This window comes from Pelophylax lessonae, assembly GCF_965119305.1.
Source record: "Pelophylax lessonae genome assembly, chromosome: 5".
NCBI lineage: Eukaryota > Metazoa > Chordata > Amphibia > Anura > Ranidae > Pelophylax > Pelophylax lessonae.
In genome coordinates, this window is record NC_138772.1 from 466,358,790 (window position 1) to 466,384,435 (window position 25,646).

The 25,646-nt window shown below is 40.9% G+C and overlaps 1 protein-coding gene across 1 annotated transcript in view; it reads left to right on the forward strand.

Moving 5' to 3' along the window:
- ATP6V0D2 (ATPase H+ transporting V0 subunit d2) overlaps positions 1-24,699 on the forward strand; it is a 47,019-nt gene extending 22,320 nt beyond the window's left edge. The window contains exons 4-8 of the mRNA XM_082258853.1: positions 2,161-2,240; positions 4,773-4,850; positions 12,309-12,485; positions 15,208-15,285; positions 24,484-24,699. Coding sequence (XP_082114979.1) covers positions 2,161-2,240; positions 4,773-4,850; positions 12,309-12,485; positions 15,208-15,285; positions 24,484-24,645 — 575 coding nt within the window. The 3' untranslated portion in view covers positions 24,646-24,699. The remainder of the gene's footprint in view (positions 1-2,160; positions 2,241-4,772; positions 4,851-12,308; positions 12,486-15,207; positions 15,286-24,483) is intronic.
- Positions 24,700-25,646: the final 947 nt, after the last annotated feature.

Below are 25,646 nucleotides of genomic sequence, written 5' to 3' on the forward strand. Positions count from 1 at the left end.
TGGCTGTTGTGACTCGGCTGACCGGGGACTTTACATTGCTTTAAAGATTCTTTCTTTTCTGGTGACAATCCTGCAAACTTTTCTGGCAAAAGTTTGCAATTCAGAAGTCCGTGGTAGCTGTGAACCCTAGTGCAAACCCACACTAGCTGAAACATACAAGAGGGGCCTTTTGTTTAAAGGATACGTAATTGTTACGTCTACTCTTGGGTTTTTACTTCCTGGCCTACCCAGGGTCAGTTTATTAGTTATGCTCCGTGTTACTTCCAGTGACCTTTGATTGTGGCCCATTCTCTTGAAGAAGCCATGATGGGCATTTTTGTCTTTAGCTTGATATATTTGGCTATTATCAATGATGATGATGGGGTGCTGAAATACAGAAAGCTCTTAATTTCTTGATCTTCTCCTGTGTGCAATCAAAAAAATATGCTCTAGAGCAGTGATGGCGAACCTTGGCACCCCAGATGTTTTGGAACTATATTTCCCATGATGCTCATGCACTCGGCAGTATAGTTGAGCATGATGGGAAATGGGAAAACATCTGGGGTGCCAAGGTTTGCCATCACTGCTCTAGAGGGCAGAGATCGGGCGGTTTATTATGTGCATTTACTTTCTAAATATCCAGTGATGGCCCACATTTAGAAACATTCCTAAGAAGTAGGGCCTGCCTGGAGGCGGCAGAATACAGCCTTCAATGGTGATACTGAATCCATTGGATCCAACATTTATTTCAGCTTGGAACAAAGCAGACATTGTTGATTCCTCATTCATATTCAACTATTCAGCTCAATACATTTTTTTGGGGGGGCACTTAACCATCTAAGGACCGGAAGATTTTGCTGCTTAATACCCAGGCCCTATTTTGCGATTCGGCATTGCGTTAATTTAACGGACAATTGCGCGGTCGTGCAACGCTGTACCCAAATAAAATTGACGTCCTTTTTTTCCCACAAATAGAGCTTTCTTATGGTGGTATTTGATCACCTGTGCAATTTAATTTTTTGCGATATAAACAAAATAAAAAAAAAAAAAACAATATTTTTCACATTCTGCTATATAACATTCCCAAAAAAATCTAAAAACCTAAATTTTTTAACATTTTAGGCCAATTTGTTTTCTGCTACATATTTTTGGTAAAAGAAAATCGCAATAAGGCGCATTTTGATTGGTTTGCGCAAAAGTTATTGCGTCTACTAACTACGGGAAAGATTTATGTCTTTTTTATTGTTTTTTTTTTTTTTTTTTACTAGTAATGGCGGTGATCTGCGATTTTTTGTGGGACTTGGACATTGCGGCGGACAGATTGGACCCCTAACTGACATTTTTGACACTTTTGGGTGTACCAGTGACATTACCACAGTAATCAGTGCTAAAAATATGCACTGTTACTGTAATAATGCCATTGGCAGGGAAGGGGTTAATACTATTAGTGATCAGGGGGTTAAATGTAAGCCTAGGGGAGTGATTCTAACTGTGGGGGGGTTGGGCTTGTTAGATCATCACAGAGACATGTGATCCTATAGCAGGACGGCTGTGTTTACATCAGCCGTCTGTCCTTCTCTGTCAGTGGGGGGAGATTGCGAGTGGCCGGCGGCCATTGAAGCCGCCTGTCACACGCATTGGCTCCCGGCTGACGAGCGGGGGTGCGCCGGCGCGTGCTCACCTCCTAGAGTTTCCTGAGCGAGCGACATAGTACTACGTCGGTTTGCCCAGGAGCGGCGGCCTGCGGTGGGCGGTCATCAAGTGGTTGATGAGCATTATATTCCAATATATGGGGACCTAACAGTTCAAATTCTCCCATTCATCATGAGATCAGAAAAATAAGGTTGCCCCTTTGAAAAAGTTCTCAATAAAATATCTTAATTTGTTCCTAAAACACTTGGAACACAAGTATTATTAGGTTGTCATATTTAACTAGACACAAGAATACCCCTTTGTGCAGTGTGTCCACTAAGGTGCATTTTAATACTGTACTCAGCCATGTGTGTATGATTACCTTCAGTATTCAAAGAGCTAAATGTGACCCAAGTTGTATAATGTGACACAAGTTAGACCTAAGCCATGTTTGAAGCTCATATGCACCTTGGTGATCGGTACAACCAAAAAGCTGTAGTAAATCTTTTTGGATTTTAAACGTAATACCCGTTTGTTTTGTAATTGTAGCTGAATTTTTCCAAGACTGCTTATCTGAAAATGACATGGATGAGATGAACATTGAAATTATGCGCAACAAGCTTTACAAGGTATGTTCTGCCACATATAACAGTAGAAGACCATGTATTACAACAAACAAATAACAGGAAAACTGATATACAGTAAACACTATAGGTCCAGGCTCACATATTGGAGTTGATTTACTAAAGACAAATAGACTAGTCACAATTTGCTTTTAGTAAATCAAACCCATAACCTGTTGTATGTATGCTTTTTTTTTTTAAATAAACCCACAAACTAAAACTGGCCAAACATGGAGAGAAATTTGTCTGATTCCTGATGATATTATGACAATCGGTGGAGCCTGCTGTGAAAAAACAACAGTTGCAGTGAGAGATTTGTCTGACCGTGCTGTATAGTGTGAATGGAGTAATCGGTCAGATTTTCTTTGTTTAGCCTGCAGGAAGTTGATTGAAAAACAACTATAAATGTATTGGATTGGATTGAGTTTTGAGCTCGGGAGGTTTCATCAAAACTCTCTTATTTCCAAAAAATAGGCAAAAAAGGTTTCAATTAAAAAATGTATTATCATGTTGATGATGGAGAAAGGAGGAACCAGTGGAGCAAAATATAAGGCTAATAAACTTAATCTTTAATAGAAATAATGCACAAATAGTAAATAAATTGCAGAAAAGGTGTTAACTACCATAAATAAACAATAAAAATAGCAAAAAATATAAATACTTATGGGCCATTCACACTATAAGATTTTCTGAAGACTTTTTCCTTTAGACTTACCAAAACCATATAATATGAGGTCAAACCTAAACACTTTCAATTTGTATGCAATCTGGCAGGCCCTTGCACTACATAGTAAAGGTAAATCTGAAGGAAAAAGTATTCAGAAAATCTTATAGTGTGTATGGCCCTTTAACAGCTAAGCCCTCTGTAAATAGTTAAAATGCAACAAACAAAAGAACAAAACAAAATTAACTACAACTGTAAAATAGAGCACAAGTTTAATTAATAAATACTTTGATTGCGTATTATTTTGTTCTAGCATGTAAAAATGTCAGCAGTAAAGTAAACAAGGAGCTAAGGGTTGGGGTATGTGGTCCAGACAGAGCCATGCACTTAAAAAAAGGGACAGCTTTAAGTTTAAAGTGACACTAAACTCTTGTTAAAAAACATTCAAGTATGCATTCCTTACTCAAAAAAGTCATTTCTATTGCTATTCACTTCCTTTTAGAGTTTGGCTAAGTTTGGTTCTCTATGGTCCCACTGTATGTAGGAACATAGCCACCCTTTCTTGTTTGCTCCCGGGATGGTCTATGGACTATTGGGTTTGTAGTGTGCATAGAGCATAGATGCACATGATTGCAACTGAAGTGCACTACTCATTCCAAACAAATGTATGTTAGAGGGAAAAGGAGAGATTTGGGAGCTAACTGAAGACAAATCACACTAAGAAGCTATTTTATGAAACCTCAATTAAAGGGCCATTAAGAAGTGGGAGTATATGGCTTGTTTTTGCAGAATAAATATATAATTTGTCACTTTTGGCACTTCATTATAGGAAGAAATTATATAGACTGCAACCGCAAAATAATGCATTATCATCTATACTCAGGTTTGTTCCTGCTTTAAACAAGGTGACTATTTTGTCTTAGGTGACACTCTTCAGGAATGGCATGAGTCAAGGTTAATAACCTGCTCTATTGTCCTTCCCTGGCTGCTTGCAGCTGGGTAAGAGGATATAGAATGTTCTATAGGATATTGAATATGAAAAAAGGTCTTTATTCCCTTTTTCTTCAGTCATGAGTGAGTGGGCTTGTGGAGCTATAGGAGTAGCAGAGAAAATAGCACTTTATGCTATAAATAAAATCTATTTAACAAAAGATCCTCACTGAACTTCTGGAGAAAGTTTGCTGCACAGAAAGTAAAGGGGCTGAATAATTTTGCACGCTCAATTTTTCAGTTTTTTATTTGTTAACAAAGTTTGAAATATCCAATAAATTTCGTTCCACTTCATGATTGTGTCCCACTTGTTGTTGATTCTTCACAAAAAATTACAGTTTTATATCTTGATATTTGAAGCCTAAAATGTGGCAAAAGGTCGCAAAGTTCAAGGGGGACTGTATACACATACACAGGGGCGTAACTACAGGGGTTGCAGGGGTTGCAATTGCAACCGGGCCCCATGCTCCAGGGGGCCCATGCAGCTCCCCTGTATACCTGAATAGGAGGAGCGGTGGGGCAGCTTGTAGAGAAATCACTGTCCTCCTTTTTCCTTTTGTAGCTGCAGGAGGAAAATGGAGGAGATTGGTTCCTCTGTATGCTGCCCCCGCCACTCCTCCTATCCAGTTCACTCTTGTTCTGCTGTCTCTGGGCCCCTGTGTGCTCCCCTGGTCCCCCCTACTGTGCTGCCAGGGGTCCGGGGGGCCCTTTATGGTTTCTTGCACCGGGGCCCTGAAGGTTCTAGTTACGCCTCTGCACATACATACACATATATACACAGTATATCATTTTTTTATATTAAATAAAAGTAATATTTGCGCAAAGCAAGTTAGGCTTAGGTGTATGCTATGTATAGAACCTAATGGATATGTTTTCTCTGCCAGTCTTATCTGGAAGCATTTTACAAGTTCTGCAAACGTCTCGGAGGGACAACCGAAGAAATTATGTGTCCTATTCTCGAGGTACAAACATAAATGTATAATATACAGCAAAACTAAAAACTACCCTATTTTTAACATCTGTTTCACATGAATGAAAATAATCAGAATAGAATTTTGTAAGGTCTATATGTACCTTATGGCATTTGTGCACCATTACCTACAGCAGTATCATAAAAGCAGTTATTTTCTGTACTATCTATGTGGGAATGGTAGACCAACAGTAGACCAATACTGCCTTATAGAAGACATAGTACATGAGATGCACATTCTAAATGATATCAGTCTTAGGCATGTTGGTTGGCATTCGAATCTGCAGAAAGTTATCTGTCTGGGGGCTAATTGTAATTTATTAATTGTTTACAATAGATGATTATGTATTCTTTCTGTGTAACTTTGTGCTTCTGTTATCACTGATGGTTGAGCATAGTGGTGGAGACTTTAAACATTCCCTTTTCCAAACACCACCTGCAATATCTATAATCACACACATTTTTCTAAAGCTATATGCATTCTGGGAAATCCATTGTTTTTAAATTCCTGTCTACTTTACCTACCCCTCCTTCCCCCCACCCCTTTTTATTTTTTTCTTCTTAACCTTTCCTAACGTCAACTTACTTCTTAAAACAGTTCAAGGCAAATTGTTTTCGGGCTGTCAGGCAATGCATGTACCCAAATATATTAGGCCTGCAAGCTCAATCCTTTACTTGATGTTATGGCCTACTATTTGTTGTATAATTTTCTTGAAATTAGTTAAACTAAGTATTGTAATATTTGGGGTGATAGCTCCAAGGGATCATGTGCACAAGCCGAGCAAACCTAAACAAAAAGTGGTTTATTTTCTTCCATAACAGAAATAAGGCTTCCAGCAGCAAACAGTCCAGAAACAGGCATAACTTAACCACTTGCCGACCCCGCACGACTATTTACTGCAGTGGTCAGCCCCTCACAGGCACAGCGACGTAGTACTACGTCACTAGCCTGGAAGGGTCTAGGGAGCGAGCGCGCGCCCCCGGAGGCGCGCTCCCACTCCCGTGTGGTCACGGACCCCCCCCGCGCGTGTGACCGGTGGACCCTCGGCGATCGTCAGTGCAGAGGGAGAAAGACAGGCGGCTAATGTAAACAAGCCGCCTGTCATTCTCCCCTGTGTATGAATGGTGATCATACGGTTCTACTATGTAGGACCGTTGATCACTGTTCATACACCTCAAGCCACAGCCAATCACAGTTAGAATCCCGCCCCTAGGGACACATAACCCCTCCCTCTCAAAAAAAAAGTTAACCCCTTCACTGCCAGTGTAATTTTACAGTAACAGTGCATATGTATAGCACTGATTACTGTAGAAATGTCACTGGTAACCCCAAAAGTGTCAAAAATGTCAGTCAAGGGTCCGATCTGTCCGCCGCAATGTCGCAGTACCGCAAAAAAATCGCAGATCGCCGCCATTACGCTTTAAAAAAAACAACAAAAATGACAAAAATCTTTCCCTTTGTTAGTAAACGCGATAACTTTTGCACAAACCAATCAAAATACGCTTTTTGCGATTTTTTTTTTTTTTTTTTTTTTTTTTTACCAAACATATGTAGCAAAAAACAAATTGGCCGAAAATGTTAAAAAATTTTGATTTTTACATTTTTTGGGGGGGAATTTCATATAAAAAAATGTGAAAAATATTGTTATTTTTGCAAAATTGACGCTCTTTTTTTTTTTTGTTTATAGCGCATGATCAAAAAATCGCACAGGTGATCAAATACCACCAAAAGAAAGCTCTGATTGTGGGAAAAAAAAGACTTTAAATTTCTTTGGGTACAGCGTCGCACGACTGCGCAATTGTCCGTTAAAGTCACGCAGTGCCGAATCGCAAAATAGGCCCTGGTCAGGAAGGGGGTAAAATCTTCCGGGGCTTAAGTGGTTAAAAGTCTGCTTAACTTCAGCATAAATGGTAAATATAATACAACACCAGCTTTTGGTGGGGGTTTACCCCAGGTAAGCAGTCCCAGGTAGCAGCTTGTCTCCAGCCACCATGCAGCACACAAACACACCTTTCACCAGCTCAGTCTCCCAGGTGTATGTCCAGCTCCTACTCCCCACACCCACTGACACTACTTCCTGTCTTTAAGAGCTGGTCTCTGTGGGAGACAGCTTAACCCTTGCCTTCCTGTGAACCCCATACTTCTCTTAAATATACCACAGCTCAAATATTGGTGCTAGGTAACACCCATCAAGGGCCCAACCTTGGTGACCTCCACATATCCCCCCCCCCCTCTGCCTCAATGCGGAGGTGTTGGAGGCACCATCAGACACCATACAATGCATTGGGGTGAGCGCATTGGCATTCTGATGCTGTCTCCTGGGCCGATGCTCTACCACAAAATTGAATTCCTGGAGAGACAGGAACCACCTTGTCACCCTGGCATTGGTCTGCTTGTTTTGTCGCATCCAGGTCAACCGGGCATGGTCGGACACCAAGCAAAACTTCCGACCCAGCAGGAAATAGCGCAGAGAGTCTTTTGCCCACTTGTTGGCGAGACACTCCCGCTCCACCACAGCGTAGTTTCTCTCTGCAGCCGTCAGAGTCCTACTGAGAAAAACTACGGGGTGCTCTTCCCTATTGACCACTTGTGACAAGACTGCACCCAGTCCAGCATTCGAGGCATCTGTATGTACTACAAATTCTTTGGAAAAACCTAGGGCTACTACTATATACGAAAACAAAAATAAATGTGAGTATGGAGTAGCACCACAATGTTACACATACAATGTTTGGCTTGGTCTTTATGGATGCATGTAGGTAAATCCAGCAAGAGAACTGATGCAGACATAGCAGGGGCCACTAGAGGAGTCCCATAATCATACAGTAGTTCAAGTGGCATCCATCTTCTTCTGTAGGCTGCAGAATGGTGAACTGTGGGAGCTCTGTTTTATGAATCACGCTGTTTTATAATATTCAAGATTTACATTTCATATTTATCAACAGGCAATCTAGTTAGGAATGAAAAAGTGATGTCTGTATGAAAAGGTTCATTATTCATGTGTGCCAAGGATATCATGGATGCCAGATAGAGCTCTAAGCTTAGTGGTTGATTCTTTAGGTGGGTCAGTATCATAACACTAGATTATGTTAGAGATGATCTGGATAGTAGCCCAGGACACATAGCACTAAGAGAACATTTCCAAATCAGACGCTGTGGTGTAACTATGACCTTCATATAAAGGAACAGAAGACTGGGGACCAGGGCATTGCAATATCAGTGTGTCTTACATATTAATTAGTAAATTAACTATGATGAAACCAAGGGGCTGATCAAGCACACAAAAATGTATACAAATGAGGAACACTTAAAACACTTCTAGATCCCCACTGGTCCTGATTTAGTATTTTTACCTGGGTACAATGGTTCTAGGGACAGCAATGACAGAAGTACTGACAACCCCCAGATATTCCTTTTGGAACATCTCATATACATTATCTCACAAAAGTGAGTACACCCCTCACATTTTTGTAAATATTTTATTATATCTTTTCATGTGACAACACTGAAGAAATTACACTTTGCTACAATGTAAAGTAGTGAGTGTACAGCTTGTATAACAGTGTAAATTTGCTGTCCCCTCAAAATAACTCAACATACAGCCATTAATGTCTAAATCGCTGGCAACAAAAGTGAGTACACCCCTAAGTGAAAATGTCCAAATCGGGCCCAATTAGCCATTTTCACTCTCCGGTGTCATGTGACTGGTTAGTGTTACAAGGTCTCAGGTGGGGATGGGGAGCAGGTGTGTTAAATTTGGTGTTATCGCTCTCACTCTCTTATACTGGTCATTGGAAGTTCAACATGGCACCTCATGGCAAAGAACTCTCTGAGGATCTGAAAAAAAGAATTGTTGATCTACATAAAAGATGGCCTAGGTTATAAGAAGATTGCCAAGACCCTGAAACTGAGCTGCAGCATGGTGGCCAAGACCATACAGCGGTTTAACAGGACAGGTTCCACTCAAAATAGGCCTCATCATGGTCGACCAAAGAAGTTGAGTGCATGTGCTCAGCGTCATATCTAGAGGTTGTCTTTGGAAAATATAGGTATGAGTGCTGCCAGCATTGCTGCAGAGGTTGAAGGGGTGGGGGGGTCAGCCTATCAGTGCTCAGATGATATGCTGCACACTGCATCTAATTGGTCTACACGGCTGTCGACCTAAAAGGAAGCCTATTCTAAAGATGATGCACGAGAAAACCCGCAAACAGTTTGCTGAAGACAAACAGACTGAGGACATGGATTACTGGAACCATGTCCTGTGGTCTGATGAGACGAGGATAAACTAGTGAGACTGGCAGAAATCTGAGCACACCATGTTATTTCCACAAATATAAATTTCAAATATATATTTAAAAAGGGGGTAGAGGGAATGGCGCTGTCTGATATCCTAAATAGAATGAGGGCCAATGGTGGATATGGATTTTTAGAAATGCTGTATAACCATTTTAAAGAGAAATAAATAGTGTAGAGAAAAGATAAATTTAAAATCCCAAATTTGGTGAAAAAAGAGGGGATTAAAAGGACTGCATAAAATATACTAATATATGCATAAAAGGTGAATCTTATGTGTAAAAAAAAAAAAATATATAGGAGTATAAATGTGTAAAAGGTGTGAACCTGGGCCCAAAAAAGTATATATTATATTATGCACAAATAGCTAAACGCATGAATATGTGAACATCAAATTCATAAAAAACATACAATCATTAATAACGTACAAAGAATCCCACTAAGGGGTGAAAAGGTCACTAAAGTGACAAGTGCATGTGATGTAAAATTATATACTATAAAAGATAAGGTGCAGTCAATACGAGCAAACGAGCAATATAAAATGGCGCGTGGAACGCAATGCGTTCTCACCGCATTGCGTTCCACGCGCCATTTTATATTGCTTGTTTGTTTCTTCGTAAATGTGAGTACCTGTAACCTACTTTTAAGTGTAATAAATACCTATTATTAGCAATATTACACTATTGTGCCTTTTCTCAACATCCGGACATCTGCAATATCGTTCCCTTGTGGACACTGGGAGCAGTTATCCCCGTCACCAGGATACCATCTGATCCCAGCTCTGCCTAGGATTGCTGCTGTCCAGATACCCCATAGATGTCCCATCCCAGGACCGATAGAGAAGATTAGGATTTACCACTGGAACGCCACTTATACCCACTCTTTACCCCTGTGTGGGGTGGGTACCTCTGGTGAGTGTGCTATATACCTTAGGGGTCACCGAGCACCTCACTGCCTACCACGGGGATATCGTTTACCACTTGCTGATCTGAAGTAACCACGGGGCTATCGTTTACTGTTGCTCTAAAGCGTGCCACCTATATTTTTGGGGGAACCTTCATCACCCTAGCACTTGTGCACCATTGGACTTTCTTTTTTATTTTTATTTTATATATTACCATTTTTACATATTTTTTATATGTATATTTTTTAAACACTTTGCTTTTTTTGCTTTACGTCACATATTTGTACCTGTGTATATTCACATTTAATACCACCAGCACTTCAGCACTTACCACCTTGTATTGACTGCACCTTATCTTTTATAGTATATAATTTTACATCACATGCACTTGCCACTTTAGTGACCTTTTCACCCCTTAGTGGGTTTCTTTGTACGTTATTAATGGTTGTATGTTTTTTATGAATTTGATGTTCACATATTCATGCGTTTAGCTATTTGTGCATAATATAATATATACTTTTTTGGGCCCAGGTTCACACCTTTTACACATTTATACTCCTATATATATTTTTTTTTTTACACATAAGATTCACCTTTTATGCATATATTAGTATATTTTATGCAGTCCTTTTAATCCCCTCTTTTTTCACCAAATTTGGGATTTTAAATTTATCTTTTCTCTACACTATTTGTTTCTCTTTAAAATGGTTATACAGCATTTCTAAAAATCCATATCCACCATTGGCCCTCATTCTATTTAGGATATCAGACAGCGCCATTCCCTCTACCCCTTTTTACTTTTCTTATAGTCTTCTGACTATTATTAAGGGAGGCTGCAGTCTAACAAATATCTATATCCGTATTACCCATAGCGCAGAGTTTTCCATTACCTATTCAAATATATATTTGTTTGACAATTAAAACAGTTTTTTGATATATTTTTTTTCACTCTGTATTCCAAAGGCTGTTTTCTTTTTTTTTTTTAACATGTGATTAGCAGCAGAGGACTAGAAGCTTCCCCTGCTTGTGTTTCCCTGTAGACAGCCTGGGAAAGAGCTGGGTCATGTGACAACTGTATATCAATTAGAAAAAAAAGGTACTTAGATGTTTTTGTTTTTTTTTTTTATTAAAATAATCACAGCGTCATCATCCACATACAGAAATAGAAGGGACAATGTTAATTAAACAGTTTGTGTTCAGTATTACTTTAAGTGCACTAATATATGTTTCCTGAAAAAAAAAAACAATGCTAAAAAAAATTTGGAAGCTTCCACTACTGAGCTTGTCTTTGGAAAATGGTTGTTGCCTGGCTATAATCCAGTGCCTCCAATATATACAAACACAAATGAATATGCAAGTCAGTTCTGACTGCCTGTTACAGGTGATTAAGAAAGCATCAAAGCCAGAGATAGCCAGACAACCAGAATATTTTAAAACAAGAGAAAAGTTACAGTTAGGGCATCATGAAGAATAATTTCTGCATCCCACTTGCCCTAGAGGCAAGCAGTGTCCAGGTCTATGTGACAATTGAAGGAGTCCCAGCGCCCAATTGATCCTCATCTAGTATAAATGAGCCCCTAAGTTCTAGAGGACTCTTGTACAGCTGCTCCTAAACAAATTCCTAGTTCTGCTGTATGAAATATTTGAGGCCACAAAGACATTCTTGCAATACAAAACAAGCAGTCTCTCTCATAATGGCACTGTATAATCACTAGCATGTGAGTTTCAAAATTTAACTGCCAACAAATATTTTTCCAAAAGTGCAAGACAACACAAGTGCATGGCTTACGAAATGGCAAAAGAAAAAGGAAACTTCTGACCACTAGATGTCGTCAGTCTACACTAAACACCATTAGAAATTTACTGAGCTTTTCTGTTGTACTAGACCGGCTAATGAATTCTTTCTTCATATTGACAGACACTATAGTCCTCTATATCTCAAGAATGCTATAGAAGCAGAATTCAAGACAGGATAACATTCAATAACTGTGTCTGCTCTTTGTTGGAGTTTGTGCATTGGTTGAAATGTATTTTCAGGTATTTCAGGTAAATGTGCTGCTTCACAATGTTTAAGATGGGCATTGTTTTTGGGCAAAGTTTCCAGTTTCAGTAGCGGTACAAATAATGCAACTTTGGTGTCTGCATCATAAACCTGGAGCATGTTTGTACCATTTGGGTTCTGGCAGATGTATTTTGGCCATGGTAAATCTTTTTTTCTTCATAAAGATATATTTCCATGTTTCCTATTCTAGTTTGAAGCAGACAGACGGGCATTTATTATCACTATAAACTCTTTTGGCACTGATCTTAACAAGGAAGACAGAAAGACCTTGTACCCAACATGTGGGAAGCTGTACCCAGAGGGGTTGGGACTACTCGCCAACGCTGAAGACTATGAGCAAGTGAAAAGCATCGCTGAATATTTTGCTGTAAGTCCTCTGTACACCTTCACTGATGTATACATCTTATCATATACTGTTAGAGCAAAAAGTATGAACCACCTGAATATACCACCTTTATTTCATTGCTTGGCTTAAATATTTAAAGGGGTCAACGTTTAGCAACACTGTGAACAAGGTTCTGTTTTTAGTCCAGGAATTTTTTGGCCAAGTCTCATCCAGCTTTACTGAAATCTTTACTGAAATCCATCCTTTATCCTGTACAAATAGCATACTGGATGCTTGTTGTGCAGAAGACAGATTGTTTAGTGGTTGGAACACATGCTAACATCCAACTACCATCTAGAAATCGCAGGGCCCCATACAGACTTCCTGGCAGGGCCCCCCCCCCCCCCAAGAAAATGTTAAAGATATATTTAGCTAAAATTACAACAAAATCACTATTAGCAAACACAAATATAACATAACTCACATAATTCCTGCTAAATCTAAAAAAAAAAAAAAAACAATGTTAAATAAAAATGAAGATGAGATGAGAAAAATATACAGGCTGGGCAGTTGGAGCTCAGTGATCAAAGAGACAGAGACAGAGAAACAAAGTTACAAATAAACTCCTGAGTAGAGATAACATTAGAGCCAGTGCTGGGAGGGGGGCCCACACAGGGAGGGGACGACTGTCTCTTTCTAAGCAGATAAAAGCTGATAGCAGGGAGAGGGACAGATCAGATTCAGGTGCTGGAGGAAGATTTCTGTATTTGTTGTCTATCACTAATCCCCCTCTCTTTGTGGGCCCCCCTGTGTGCTCGGGCCCCCTGCAAGAGGGCTGGTGGTCCCCCCCCCCCCCTATCAGCGGCCCTGGTTGGCTTGATAATAGCAGTTTTTGATAACATTTGATCCATTGCAAAATGTATGAACATTTTTTTAGGATGAAGGCCTGCCTGCTTGTATATACAGTAAATGATTTTTAGGCATTTACACTTCATAGACATTGGTAAATTTTACAGAATTAGTCCATGCAGAGATATTATAGTTATAGTGGACCTTGGTGGGATGAGTCAGCTTCTTATACAGTATGTCTTTTTACTCTCCAGCAGTGAACATTCCCTGCCATAATTCCTGACACTTGTCCTATCCCACTGGGAGTTTTGGGGGTTCTGGCCTACTTTTGTGTGCTTCAGCACCTCCTTTTTCATTTAAATCATACACATTTTTTATTCTAGCAGAGTATGAACCCATTATATTGGTCACAATAGGTGTGCATACTCAGGAATTCAGTACAGTACAATGAGAGATTTTGGAAAGTGTCAGGTAGTGCTCAGCATCCATCAGAAATCCAAATAAAATTTTGTCTGAACTTTTAGTGAGTGAAATAGCAGTAAATAACACAAAAAGTGGATTACTTATTGAGGTAGTGCCAATACTTACACAAAACCCACAGTTTTTATAGCATACATTTTAGGGACCAGTGCTTAAAGAAGAGCTTCGGTCAATTTAAAACAGATTTAAAAGTCAGCAGCTACAAATACAGACTCTTAAGCCTCGTACAAACGCAACGATTGTTGGCCGTGAATTTTCGGCCAACGTCCGATCGGCCGATTGTCGGCTTGTTAGTATGATGCTTCCGACAACCGAATGCGACTTTTCGGCCGAACAAAATCTGGTGTGCATGCTATAAAATTTTTGTTGGCCGTCACCAGAACGGCTGATTGTTCTTCAGTCAGTACAGATTTCGGCAGACAAAAAATGTGATGAGCAAGACTGGGCATGCTCAGAGAAGAAAAAACACACGGAAAGTAAACCAGAACATGACATCACTTCTGCAGTTGGTTGTTGTTGGCCGACAAAATTTGTGTGCAGTCTAGAGCACATTTCAACCAACACAACAACACTGGACAAAAGACGGCCGATTGGTCGGCCAACAATCGGTGCGTGTGTACGAGGCATTACTAGTCCAGAGATCCAGCTCTGTCATCACACAGGCCAGTTCTTTGCTGGTCTTCAGGCCTGTGGCACACCAATCTTTCTTGTGGGAAGCTGGCTGTGACTTTCTGGTGTTTCACAGCTGGCGTTCCATTGTGCAGTTGTGAGACACACTGTGCATTCCCAATGGTCCTGAATACTGCATTCTTGTGTGTCCTAGAAGGATGCCGGGGGTGGGGGGTATAGGGTAACAGATTGGAAGTGGGAGAGGGTACCTATCAGAAATAAAAAAAAACTTCCAATGCAGGCAGAGCAGGAGGATCGGTGGAACGTTCCTTTTCAGGTGAAGTTCTACTTTAAGAAAAACATAAAAAAATAAAAATATCTGATCTGTCTGAACAGGCAGGTAGTGTATGTATCCTAATAATGGGGACAATAGGCAAGCAGACTATTTACAAAAATGTGCCTCTTTACTAGAATTGTAAGCTGTAAACATCCAGTGTTGTCTTTCTTCCCATCTTATCTTAAGAAATATTTCATTTTCTCTTTAATACAAACAGTATTCAGTTGTATCATTTGTAACATGACAAAATATATCTGGATGTTACAATAAGGACTGAAACTTGCAGAACTCATTTATATTCTGCACAGGCTGATTGCTATATGTTGCATTGCTACATGATAGTGGCCATGTATGGGCTACTATATTATGGTTTTAATATGAATGAACATATAGCCAGTGAGCAGTCTTCTTCTAATATCAGTTAGCAAAATGTTCTTCAACTGGCAGCCCATGACCGATGTATAACAGAACACTGTTTTTCCCTTTCAGGAGTATAGAGCTCTGTTTGAAGGGATTGGAACTGGAAACGCAGAGAAGACATTGGAAGACAAGTTTTTTGAGTATGAAGTAAGAGATTCCTCCACTAATTGAGAAATGACTGAATCTGTGTAGCTGAACTAAGTACCCATTCTTTGCCATGTATATTATCTCATCTGGGGTAGTGTACATACTATACAACTAACCATATTGTGGCGCAATGGTTTCCCAACAGGACAACCCTCATAACACCTATCTCTAAGTGAGTGCTATCCCTTTTGCTGCATCTACAATAGTAAAGCAAAAGCTGTGTTGTGTGCATTGGGTAGAGAGCTATTTGGCTTTTTTTTTACTTTGGCTTTCTTGGCTTGGCTTTTTTCTCATGGATTTTTTCTTCTTTACAATTAGAATCAGGAGGCAGGAATCCACATGAGAAATAAATCTCTTACTGAGTCAAATTAGTATTGGCCGGGGGGATCCACTCTCCTTAAAAGTGTTAACGAACCCTCATAAAAAATGCTTATAGTGCTGCAGACCATAGTACATAACATGTTTTCATGTCTTTTGTACTATTGACACCTCCTCTGGAAAGACCCCCTCTCCAGCTTGCCATTCCTGGGTGGCTCTGGTGGCTTCAGCCCTAATGGAACCACCTTTGTGTGCACATTCCTGGCTCTGCATTCATCTCATTACGTTAATAAAAAAGAATAGCTCCAGCAACAAGCCACTACCCTGCTCCCCCTCCTTGCACTTGCGCTGTTCTTTCTGAACAATACCTGTAAAGGGCACAAGGCACATGCACCGGAAGCTTGGGGAAGCAGCTCTCTGAAACATGGAGCCAACAATGGTGCATGAAGCCCTTAAAATATATAGACAGGGACAGTAGGATGCTACCCCTAGGGGCAGGGCCCCCACTGTACCTCCGAGAAAGAAAGGGATGGTAAGGAGGCTGTCACAACCAGCTAGTTTGAAGCACCAAGACCGCTGTATTTACAGCAAATTGACAGACATAGTAATATAAAAAAAATATAAACTTTATTAATATAATTACAAACATACAGAAAAATAAAAATGGAGCCAACTCCATAGACTGACATTCATATTTTGCATTAAGCAGCACAATTGACACTGTTAATAACCAAGAGGGATAGGTCTAACGCGTTTCGCATGAATGGCGCTTTTTCAAAGACCGTTTGACAATCCTTGGTTAACTATCACAGAGAAAAAGAAAAATAAATTACATATAATACAGAAAGATATATACATAAATATCCATCTAAGCATATATTTGACAGAGAAATTATTTGATGCTCACCAGAGTGCTTGTGCTGCAGGTGCTTGGACAGGAGACTAGAAATACTGGCTGTGTTAGATACCACATACAGGGCCACCTGCAGGAGGGATACAACCGAGCGAGGACAACAGGGTATCCACCCCTGAATCCTCACACTTAAGAGACAGGGAAAGGTGCCGAGTCCCGCACCCTCAGGGCACATTCAAGGAGGTAACCTCTCCCACCACCGTACACCCCCAAAGCGTCCTAAGGGGATACCATCTGGGGAGTAAATAAAGTAAAACAGGGGGGATTTAAGAGCCTTGAAAGCAATTTAATGTAAAATCATAATTAAGATCATAATTAAGATAAAGAGAGCAGCTGGGGGGCTGTATATAGGCATCTGCCGCGACAGCATATGTCCCCCACCCTCCAAGGGGCAAGTAATTAGCAAGAAATATCAGAAAATAAATATAGGTAGATATATTTGATCCAAAACACATCAAACAATATCAAAAATTGTGATGACAAAAATAAAATGCAGACCCACTATATGAGGGACCAAGGAGGAGGAGGAAAGAACACTTCCCCACTTACCCGATAAACTTGTGTTAATACCCCGCTGATTAAATCCATTAAGTCCAGTTGGGTGGAGTAATTCCCGGGACAGGGTGAGCCTCGGTGGAGAAGAAATCCCCCCCACACGGACGTGCATCCAGAGGGGGAGAGAGACAGCCGCGTCTGAACGCCGGCCGCCCTCCCCCTAAAGTACGGAACTCCACCGGAAGTGACGCAGGCGAAAGCCGCGCCACCACCGGTGGAAGTACTCATACCCCGCCGGAAATGCATTCATCTCATTACGTTAATAAAAAAGAATAGCTCCAGCAACAAGCCACTACCCTGCTCCCCCTCCTTGCACTTGCGCTATTCTTTCTGAACAATACCTGTAAAGGGCACAAGGCACATGCACCGGAAGCTTGGGGAAGCAGCTCTCTGAAACATGGAGCCAACAATGGTGCATGAAGCCCTGTCAATATTGGATATGGGTGGGCGAGTCTCAATGCTGAAGCTCAGGAGGCGGAGTTTTGACCTCACAGGACTCCCCTGCCATCTCTACACTCCTCCTGGCAAGCAGAGAATTCCTGGCGCCAGTAACTTGTGACAGCTGATCCATAGAAATCAGAAAATAGGGCTTGGCAAAATATAAAATGGTGAGGAATTTGATGCCAGTACAAGTCTATGTCTAGCAAAGCAGTATACTTTTCTTTTCTTTTTTTTTTTTTTTCTTTTTTTTCTGAAAATGCTCCCTTAGGACTACCAGCAAGGAGCAGCCAATCCTGGGAGAGCTTGAGGGGGCAGGGGAGCAATCTGGTGCTGGAATCTGGACACACTCCCCCTGCTCTCATGTGTCGGCTTTTAACCCAGAAAGTAAGCGGAGAGCATTTCTCAATGCTAGATTAACTGTTCGTGGCAAGACTGGGCACAGACGACTAGGGATCCTTCACTGTACCAGTTAGAAGGCCCTAAAGTGGATGTAAATCCTATTCATGAAATCTGACCTATGCACATATATCTGTAGTGTTTACGTATCTCTCTCCAAAGCCCTCTGACAAGTTCTTTGACACAGGAGCTAAAAGCAGCTGGAAATTTGTGTTGGGGTGGGTGCATAGACATAGATTAGCAGAGAGCTGGTCTATTCACAGCACAGCCCTGCATGTTTCTTCCTCTGCCTATGTGGAGGGGGATGTGCCTTTCCTCCAATTAGCTCACACACAGTGTATGCCCAGACTCCATACCCACTGCTGGAACAGGAAGAAAAAATTCTTACACGAACTGCACTTTCCAAAGAGTCTAGAAAACTGAAGACAACAGATATACAAATAAAACTTATGTAGGGGGATTTGTTTAATCTCTGGGTATCATCTGAGGCTATACACTTCACTGGGCATAGGAGAGGGTTTACATCCACTTTGTATATTTTTTTTTTTCAGGTTTATAACCACTTTAAAGTTTCTCTGACTTGTACTGTTATCATATTGTACCTCACCAGCAGTGTTGTAGCCAGGGACTGGGAGCAGAAATCTAGCCAAAAAAGTAAAAATAGTGTGGAGCATCGAGCTCCATCCAGTCCCCATAAATATAGGGGGATCCATACAGCTGATGTTCAATAGGCTATTCAGACTTCAGGTGGGTTGTCAGACTCTTGTGCCCCAAGCTTCAGTGTATGTGTGGGTGAGACTGAACTGAAGTTCAGCGAAAGGGGCATTAAGAAGATAAGGATTGCAAGAACTTATGTTTAAAGCATACCTTTACTACAAAAATTTATTTGCCACTGTGCCTCCCCATCTGCAACAATATTGCACCATTTTTTTTTGGTGGGCTTTTCTGTTTTTTGTTTTTATTTTCTTCTGGTGGGCCTTCTCCCAACTGCCACTCTAGCCTAGGCCAGAATGAGATGCCCTGCCCCAGCAGCCCCCTTGGAGACCCCCATCACACATCCCAGAAGGCTGCACCCAGGGGTGGAGCATCCACCTCATCAGGGAACAGGCTACCCGAACCTGGAAGAGGCAACTGGCTGAAGAGGACTAAGATGGCGGCTTGGGACACAGGCACAGACAGCTGGACAGTGGATTGCTACAGAACAACGCTGGATCTGCTAGGCAGGTGAGTATGTTTTTTTTGTGAAATGGGAATGGATATTGCGCTCAACAATAATATTCACAAAAAAGTGCTTATGTGCATAAATATATAAAAGCTGATATAAAATCTAAAATTGCTAAAACCATTTATAGCTACAACTACAACAATGGATAAAAGCAAAAGGCCAGCTTATAACATTTAACTAAATAAATAAATAAATAAAGTCCTTGAAGTGCTTGAATCAAAGTGATTAATAATTAATCGCAGCAATGTAAAAAGCGTGGACTTGATAGGAGTGATGGGAAACCTTCACCTCAACACCTTCACCCAGTGCTCTATTAAGATACTCCTTACCAGAAGGATATGACCCCTTAATTATAGGGGGTCATAATCAGCATTGATATCCATATAAACTCCAAGCCAGCCTTGGGTATGTTTTTTTAAATCCAGCCCAGTATGCAGGTAAAGGGGGTGGAGGGGAAAAAAGTAGGGAGGAGTAAAGTTCCTCTTTATTAAGCTGGACAACCAGCTGAAAGGATGAATTCTAGGATAAAAATAAAAACCAGTGAGCATGTAGATGGTTACTGCTTAGTGACGTTAAATGTTCAATGTTCATATTTGACTGGAAAGTACACTAAATGATAAACAGTAATACTTGTAAGTGTTTTTTTTTTCAGATGTCTAGTTTACCATATGTGCAAGTATAAAATATTTACCCACAGTATATGAAAAATGGACTTTCCTGGCACCATATTCTTGGTTCATTATAAAAATGAGAGTATATGATACTGTGAAAGTCCATTTTTTCATAAACACTGTGGGTAAAAAATAAACAGCTAAATACAAAGATGAAATACATTTATTTGGAATGTTTTACCTTCAGAAGTATTTGTGATTTGGTTTAGCCAATTTGTGGTTCACATACTCCTGCCCTGCTCTACATAAAACCAGGGCTTTTTTTCAGCTGGAACTTGGTGGAACTCAGTTCCACCACCTTTGGCTCAGGCCCTCAGCTCCCTGGTCACCACTATCACTTGTAAACACAAAAGTTCGGCTTCTATGTTTACAAATGACAGCTTGTCTCCCAACAGCTGAGTGCAGGATGGGGACAAGAGAGATGCAGGTTCCTGGGGTGCAGTGCCAGATACCAACACCCCCACTGGATGATCTCCCTAAAAGTGAAAGAGGCGGAGCCAGCTGCAGTGTGGGAGGAGGTACAAGAGACTGAGTGCTTCAGCTTAATACAGCAACAAACGTTGGACATGTAGAAGATGGTGAAACCTTTAACCACTTAAGCCCCGGAAGATTTTACCCCCTTCCTGACCAGGGGGTATTTTGCGATTCGGCACTGCGTGACTTTAACGGACAATTGCGCGGTCGTGCGACGCTGTAGCTAAATGAATTTGACGTCCTTTTTTTCCCACAAACAGAGCTTTCTTTTGGTGGTATTTGATCACCTGTGCGATTTTTTGATCATGCGCTATAAACAAAAAAAGAGCAACAATTTTGCAAAAATAACAATATTTTTCACATTTTTTTATATGAAATTCCCCCCAAAAAAATGTAAAAATCTAAATTTTTTAACATTTTCGGCCAATTTGTTTTATGCTACATATGTTTGGTAAAAAAAACGCAAAAAGCGTATTTTGATTGGTTTGCGCAAAAGTTATCGCGTTTACTAACAAAGGGAAAGATTTTTGTAATTTTTGTTGTTTTTTTTTAACGTGTAATGGCGGCGATCTGCGATTTTTTTCGCGCGGGGGGCTCCGTGACCACGCGGGAGCGCGCCTCCGGCGGCGCGCGCTTGCTCCCCAGAGCCTCACAGGCTAGTGACGTCACTTTGCTTGTGAGGGGCTTATCGCCGCAGTATATGTACTTGCGGCGGTCGGCAAGTGGTTAAGGAGGTGAGGAGAAGATGGGGGGCAGTGGAGGGGGGTTTCATGCAAAGGTCAGAGCTAAAGAGGGGTGAAAGTTAGATGTGGATTAGGAATGCAGAAGTAAGCATTCCTAATGTGGAAGAAGGCTAAACTCTGCACTCTGTGTGTAGTTCATCTGAACTCTGCACTCTGTATGCAGCACACCCCCAAACTCTACACTCTGTACATAATGCACTCCTGGTATTAAATGCCCCTCTGTTAGTGAAATTTGGCCACACCCACTATTTGATACAGCTTGGAGGGTGCGTGTGTGGGGGGAGGAGGATTCTGGGGGGTCGTGGTTGAGCTCCTGTACCTATTTAAGCCCTGTTTAAAACTATAATGGTGTCACCTGCCTTCACTAAGGCTGCTGATTGGATGATGAAGGAGGAACAGTATACTAATGAGGTCATGTTCTGTCCCCTTCTTTAATCATTGTTTCCTAAATAAAGCTGACCATACATGGATTGAAATTCAGCTGGTCCAGTAGGGAGCAGCTGAATTGCAATCCATATATTGGCAGGCTGGTTGTACACAAGTTTTACTGCTGTTTGAAAATCAACATCAAAGGTAAAAAACACCTAACATCACTGAAATATTTTACTAATAGCACAGCCCAGTCTAGTCAATGAAGGGATAAGTACGGTATTTTCTGATTCAAAGCATTTCTGTGGCTGGTCTACTCCCTGAAAGTGTAATTTCCTACAAAGATTTCAAATTGCTGAAAAATTGCAACAGATTTCAATCACATAATACAAAATGATGTAGAAGTACATGCAAAGACAGGAATTTGCTCCAATTTATTTCATTATTTTCCAAAGACTGTTGCCTTTATTTAAAGTTGAAGCACAGGCAGATTAAAAAAAACAAAACACAAATGAATTTAACTCTGTTGTTTATTAACCACTTTAAGACCGGAAGGATTTGCCCCCTTAATGACCAGGCCCTATTTTGCGATTCGGCACTGCGTTACTTTAATGAACAATTACACGGTCGTGCAACGCTGTACACAAATAAAATTGATGTCCTTTTTTTTCCCACAAATAGAGCTTTCTTTTGGTGGTGTTTGATCACCTGTGCGATTTTTATTTTTTGCGCTATAAACAAAAAAATTTTGAAATTAAAAGACAATATTTTTCACATTCTGCTATATAACATTCTCAAAAAAAAAATTTAAAAATCTGAATTTTCTTAAATTATAGGCCAATTTGTTTTCTGCTACATATTTTTGGTAAAAAAAAATTGCAATTAGCGTATTTTGATTGGTTTGTGCAAAAGTTATTGCGTCTACTAACTACGGGAAAGATTTATGCCATTTTTTTTTTTTACTAGTAATGGAGGCGATCTGTGTTTTTTTGCGGGACTGTGACATTGCAGCTGACAGATTGGACCCCTAACTGACATTTTTGACACTTTTGGGGGTAGCAGTGACATTACTACAGTAATCAGTGCTAAAAATATGCACTGTTACTGTAATAATGTCATTGGCAGGGAAGGGGTTAAATGTGAGCCTAGGGGAGTGATTCTAACTGTGGGGGGGGCGTGGCTTCTGAAATGACCATAGAGACATGTGATCCTATATAGAAGGATCATAGGCACTCTGTGATCATTTCAGGTAGAAGAACGGTCGGCTGTGTTTACAACAGCTGACCGTTCTTCTCTCTCAGCAGGGAGCGATCGCGGGTGTCAGGCGGCAATCGGAGCCACCTGACCTGTGCATCAGCTTCCCCGCTGCCAAGTGGGGGCGCCCCCTAGCTTCCCGCACGCAGCCGACGAAGGTCTACGTCGGTTTGCGCAGGAGAGCCACCCTGCCGCAGTAAAAAGGTAGCGGGTGGTCGGGAAGCGGTTAATACAATAGTAATATTAATATTACATGTATTTTTTATTGAAACAGTGTAACCTAGCAATCTCTTGTACAGTAGACCTCAGACTTAGAGAGGGGAGAAAAAATACAAAGAACCGGTCACCCATGCTGCATTGCGAATATACTAACATAGAACATGCTGATAGCGGGAGAGCAGGGTAACAGAGAGATGAGCTTATCAGTCTGCTGCTTCTCATTTCACATCCAGTCACAGGTTTGAGGAGGGACAAGACCTGTGTTTATTACAGGCAGCAGAGTTATGTTGTGTGGCAGAGCTGTGTAAATCACAAGGCTGAATGGACAGAAATGTAAATGCTTTGTCAGGTAAACTAAATTCTATACTGTATATATGTGTTTCATTTGTGTATTCAGCTTCAATAAGGCAATGCCCAACTTGAAATGATCAGTAGTAGCCAATCATTTTTAAGTGCATCAAATGCTCTAAATTAAAGAAAGGTGGATCTGATTGGTTGCTTTAGGTTACCCCTCGCCACTCCTTTTTTTGATTCACGGAAATTTTGGCTGCCGAAAATTATCAGCCAAAAATAGGGTTTTCAGCATTGTGCCGAAAGCATAAAAGGTGCCAATAATGGCTGCCGATAACGCCTGTGATTTTTACCACGATTTTACCTGCTTATGCTATGTTTTTCATAGGTCATGTGGCTCAAAAAATTCATGAAAAACACATCACGGTGCATTTTTTATGCGTTCTTGCTGCATTTTCAATGGGGAGATGCTGACAAATATGCACCAAAAAATGCAGCAAGCATGATTTTTAACACCACTTTAAAAAGGTGCCGATAATGGCCAACAAGGAATTCATATTAAATTAAAGAGGAAGTAAACCCTCCTCTGTAAGTTGTACCTATAGGTAAGCCTATGATAAGGCTTACCTATAGGTACTGTAAATATCTCCTAAACATGTACCGTTTAGGAGATATTTACCTTACATGCAGCCAGTGACGTCACTGGCGCATGCACTTTGAAGGAACGCCCACTTGTGCCGTTCCTTCAGAGCCCCGTGCCGTGACCGTCAGCTCCCACGCGCGTGCGCGGGAGTGAAGTCACCACGGCTCCGGCCAATCAGATACCTATACAGGTAAGCGGACGGCACGGCGGGGGCTCGTTCTAAGGTAAGTATTTCATAATGAGCTAGTATGCGATGCATACTAGCTCATTATGTGTTTCTCTTTCAGGTTGCAAAAAGAAAAAAAAAATTTTTGGGGGGTTTACAACCTCTTTAAATTCATGATATTAATATAAAAGACGAATATAGTACAGTCTTTTATAAAAATATATATATATATTTTTTTAAAACGTTTCTTTCAGTTTCGATTTCGGCTAAGTGCATCCTGAATTTTCGGTTTTGGTTTCAGCACCGGAATTTTTATTGATTTCAAGTATACTTTATTGACTAGTCATAAAGTAAACTTGAAAGCTTGATAGTGTAAAGCAGCACTGGACAGAGATACTGTGTGTAGTGTTTCATTATTTCAGTTTACAGTTTAGGAGTGTTTTAAAGGAACAATTTAAAGTGCTTGTACATAATTTACAGCCCATATAAATGTTTTTTTTTTCTTTTGCTTGTTTTGAAGGTTAAAATGAATGTGCTGGCGTTCAACAACCAGTTCCACTTTGGTGTCTTCTACGCTTATGTGAAGCTGAAGGAGCAGGAATGTCGGAATGTTGTCTGGATTGCGGAGTGCATTTCTCAGAGGCACAGAACCAAGATTAACAATTATATCCCCATTCTGTAGAAACATTACCACTCAGATTATCGCCTATTATTTATTAAACACTGCCTTGTTTTGCAGTGTGCCGTGATTGAATTCCTTGAATATATAGATTTGAACTTGGGTGCTTATACCCAAAAGCAAACATGCACCCGCACAGCTGTCAAATTGGAACCAGTAGCTGTATCTATGCAGCCATTGCATTTCTATAACAATATTTTTTTATTAGATTATATAAAAAATTTACAAGAGCAATAACAAAATAATAAAAGTTAAATAAGGAGACATCAGATCGGCGAGAGGGAGATAACTCATCTTGCCCTATTATATATGTAGCACAATTCCCAGCCATTTTTCTGGATTTGGGTCCCCCTAGGTCACCGGGTGCAACAAAAGTCCCTTTGTCCATGTTTCCCCAAGTGTGAGCACTGAGACAATGACCAGTCCAGTATCTTTGGTTTTTTTTGTGTTTATTTTGTAACTTGGATAGGAGAAGGGATGAGTGGGATACTCCTTTAGCTCAACTATGTACAACTTGGCGGAGACACTTGAAAAACGCTATTTGCCGCTGACTTGACGCTGGCAGGATGCCGGTCAATGCCGGTTAACACTGGTTAATGCTGGCCTGCTGCCTGTTAACGCTGAACTGACTTCTGACTGCTTTCCTGAAAGAAGAAGTCCTCTTTAGCTCCCTTAAGCACTCCTTGCTGAGGTAACTACATGTATACTCTGCTGCACTGCTGAACACTTCAGGGCCCGCACCGGCACCCTCTTTCTCAATCTCATCTTCAGGGCTTAGACACTGGCACACCCTTTCTCTAAGCCTTCTCTACTGGTTAGCTGGCTCCCGGATCCCTTTGACTTTCTGGAGTGGTCCCCTCTCCTAGGCAGACCCCTGGGTGGTTCCAAGTACTCACGACACTATTTTTCCCTGAAACTTCTGCCCAGCAGCTCCGCTCAGTCCACAGCACTCTGGATCCCTCTCTGCAGCCCAGCTCAACCTTTCTCCTCTAGGCCGACTGCCC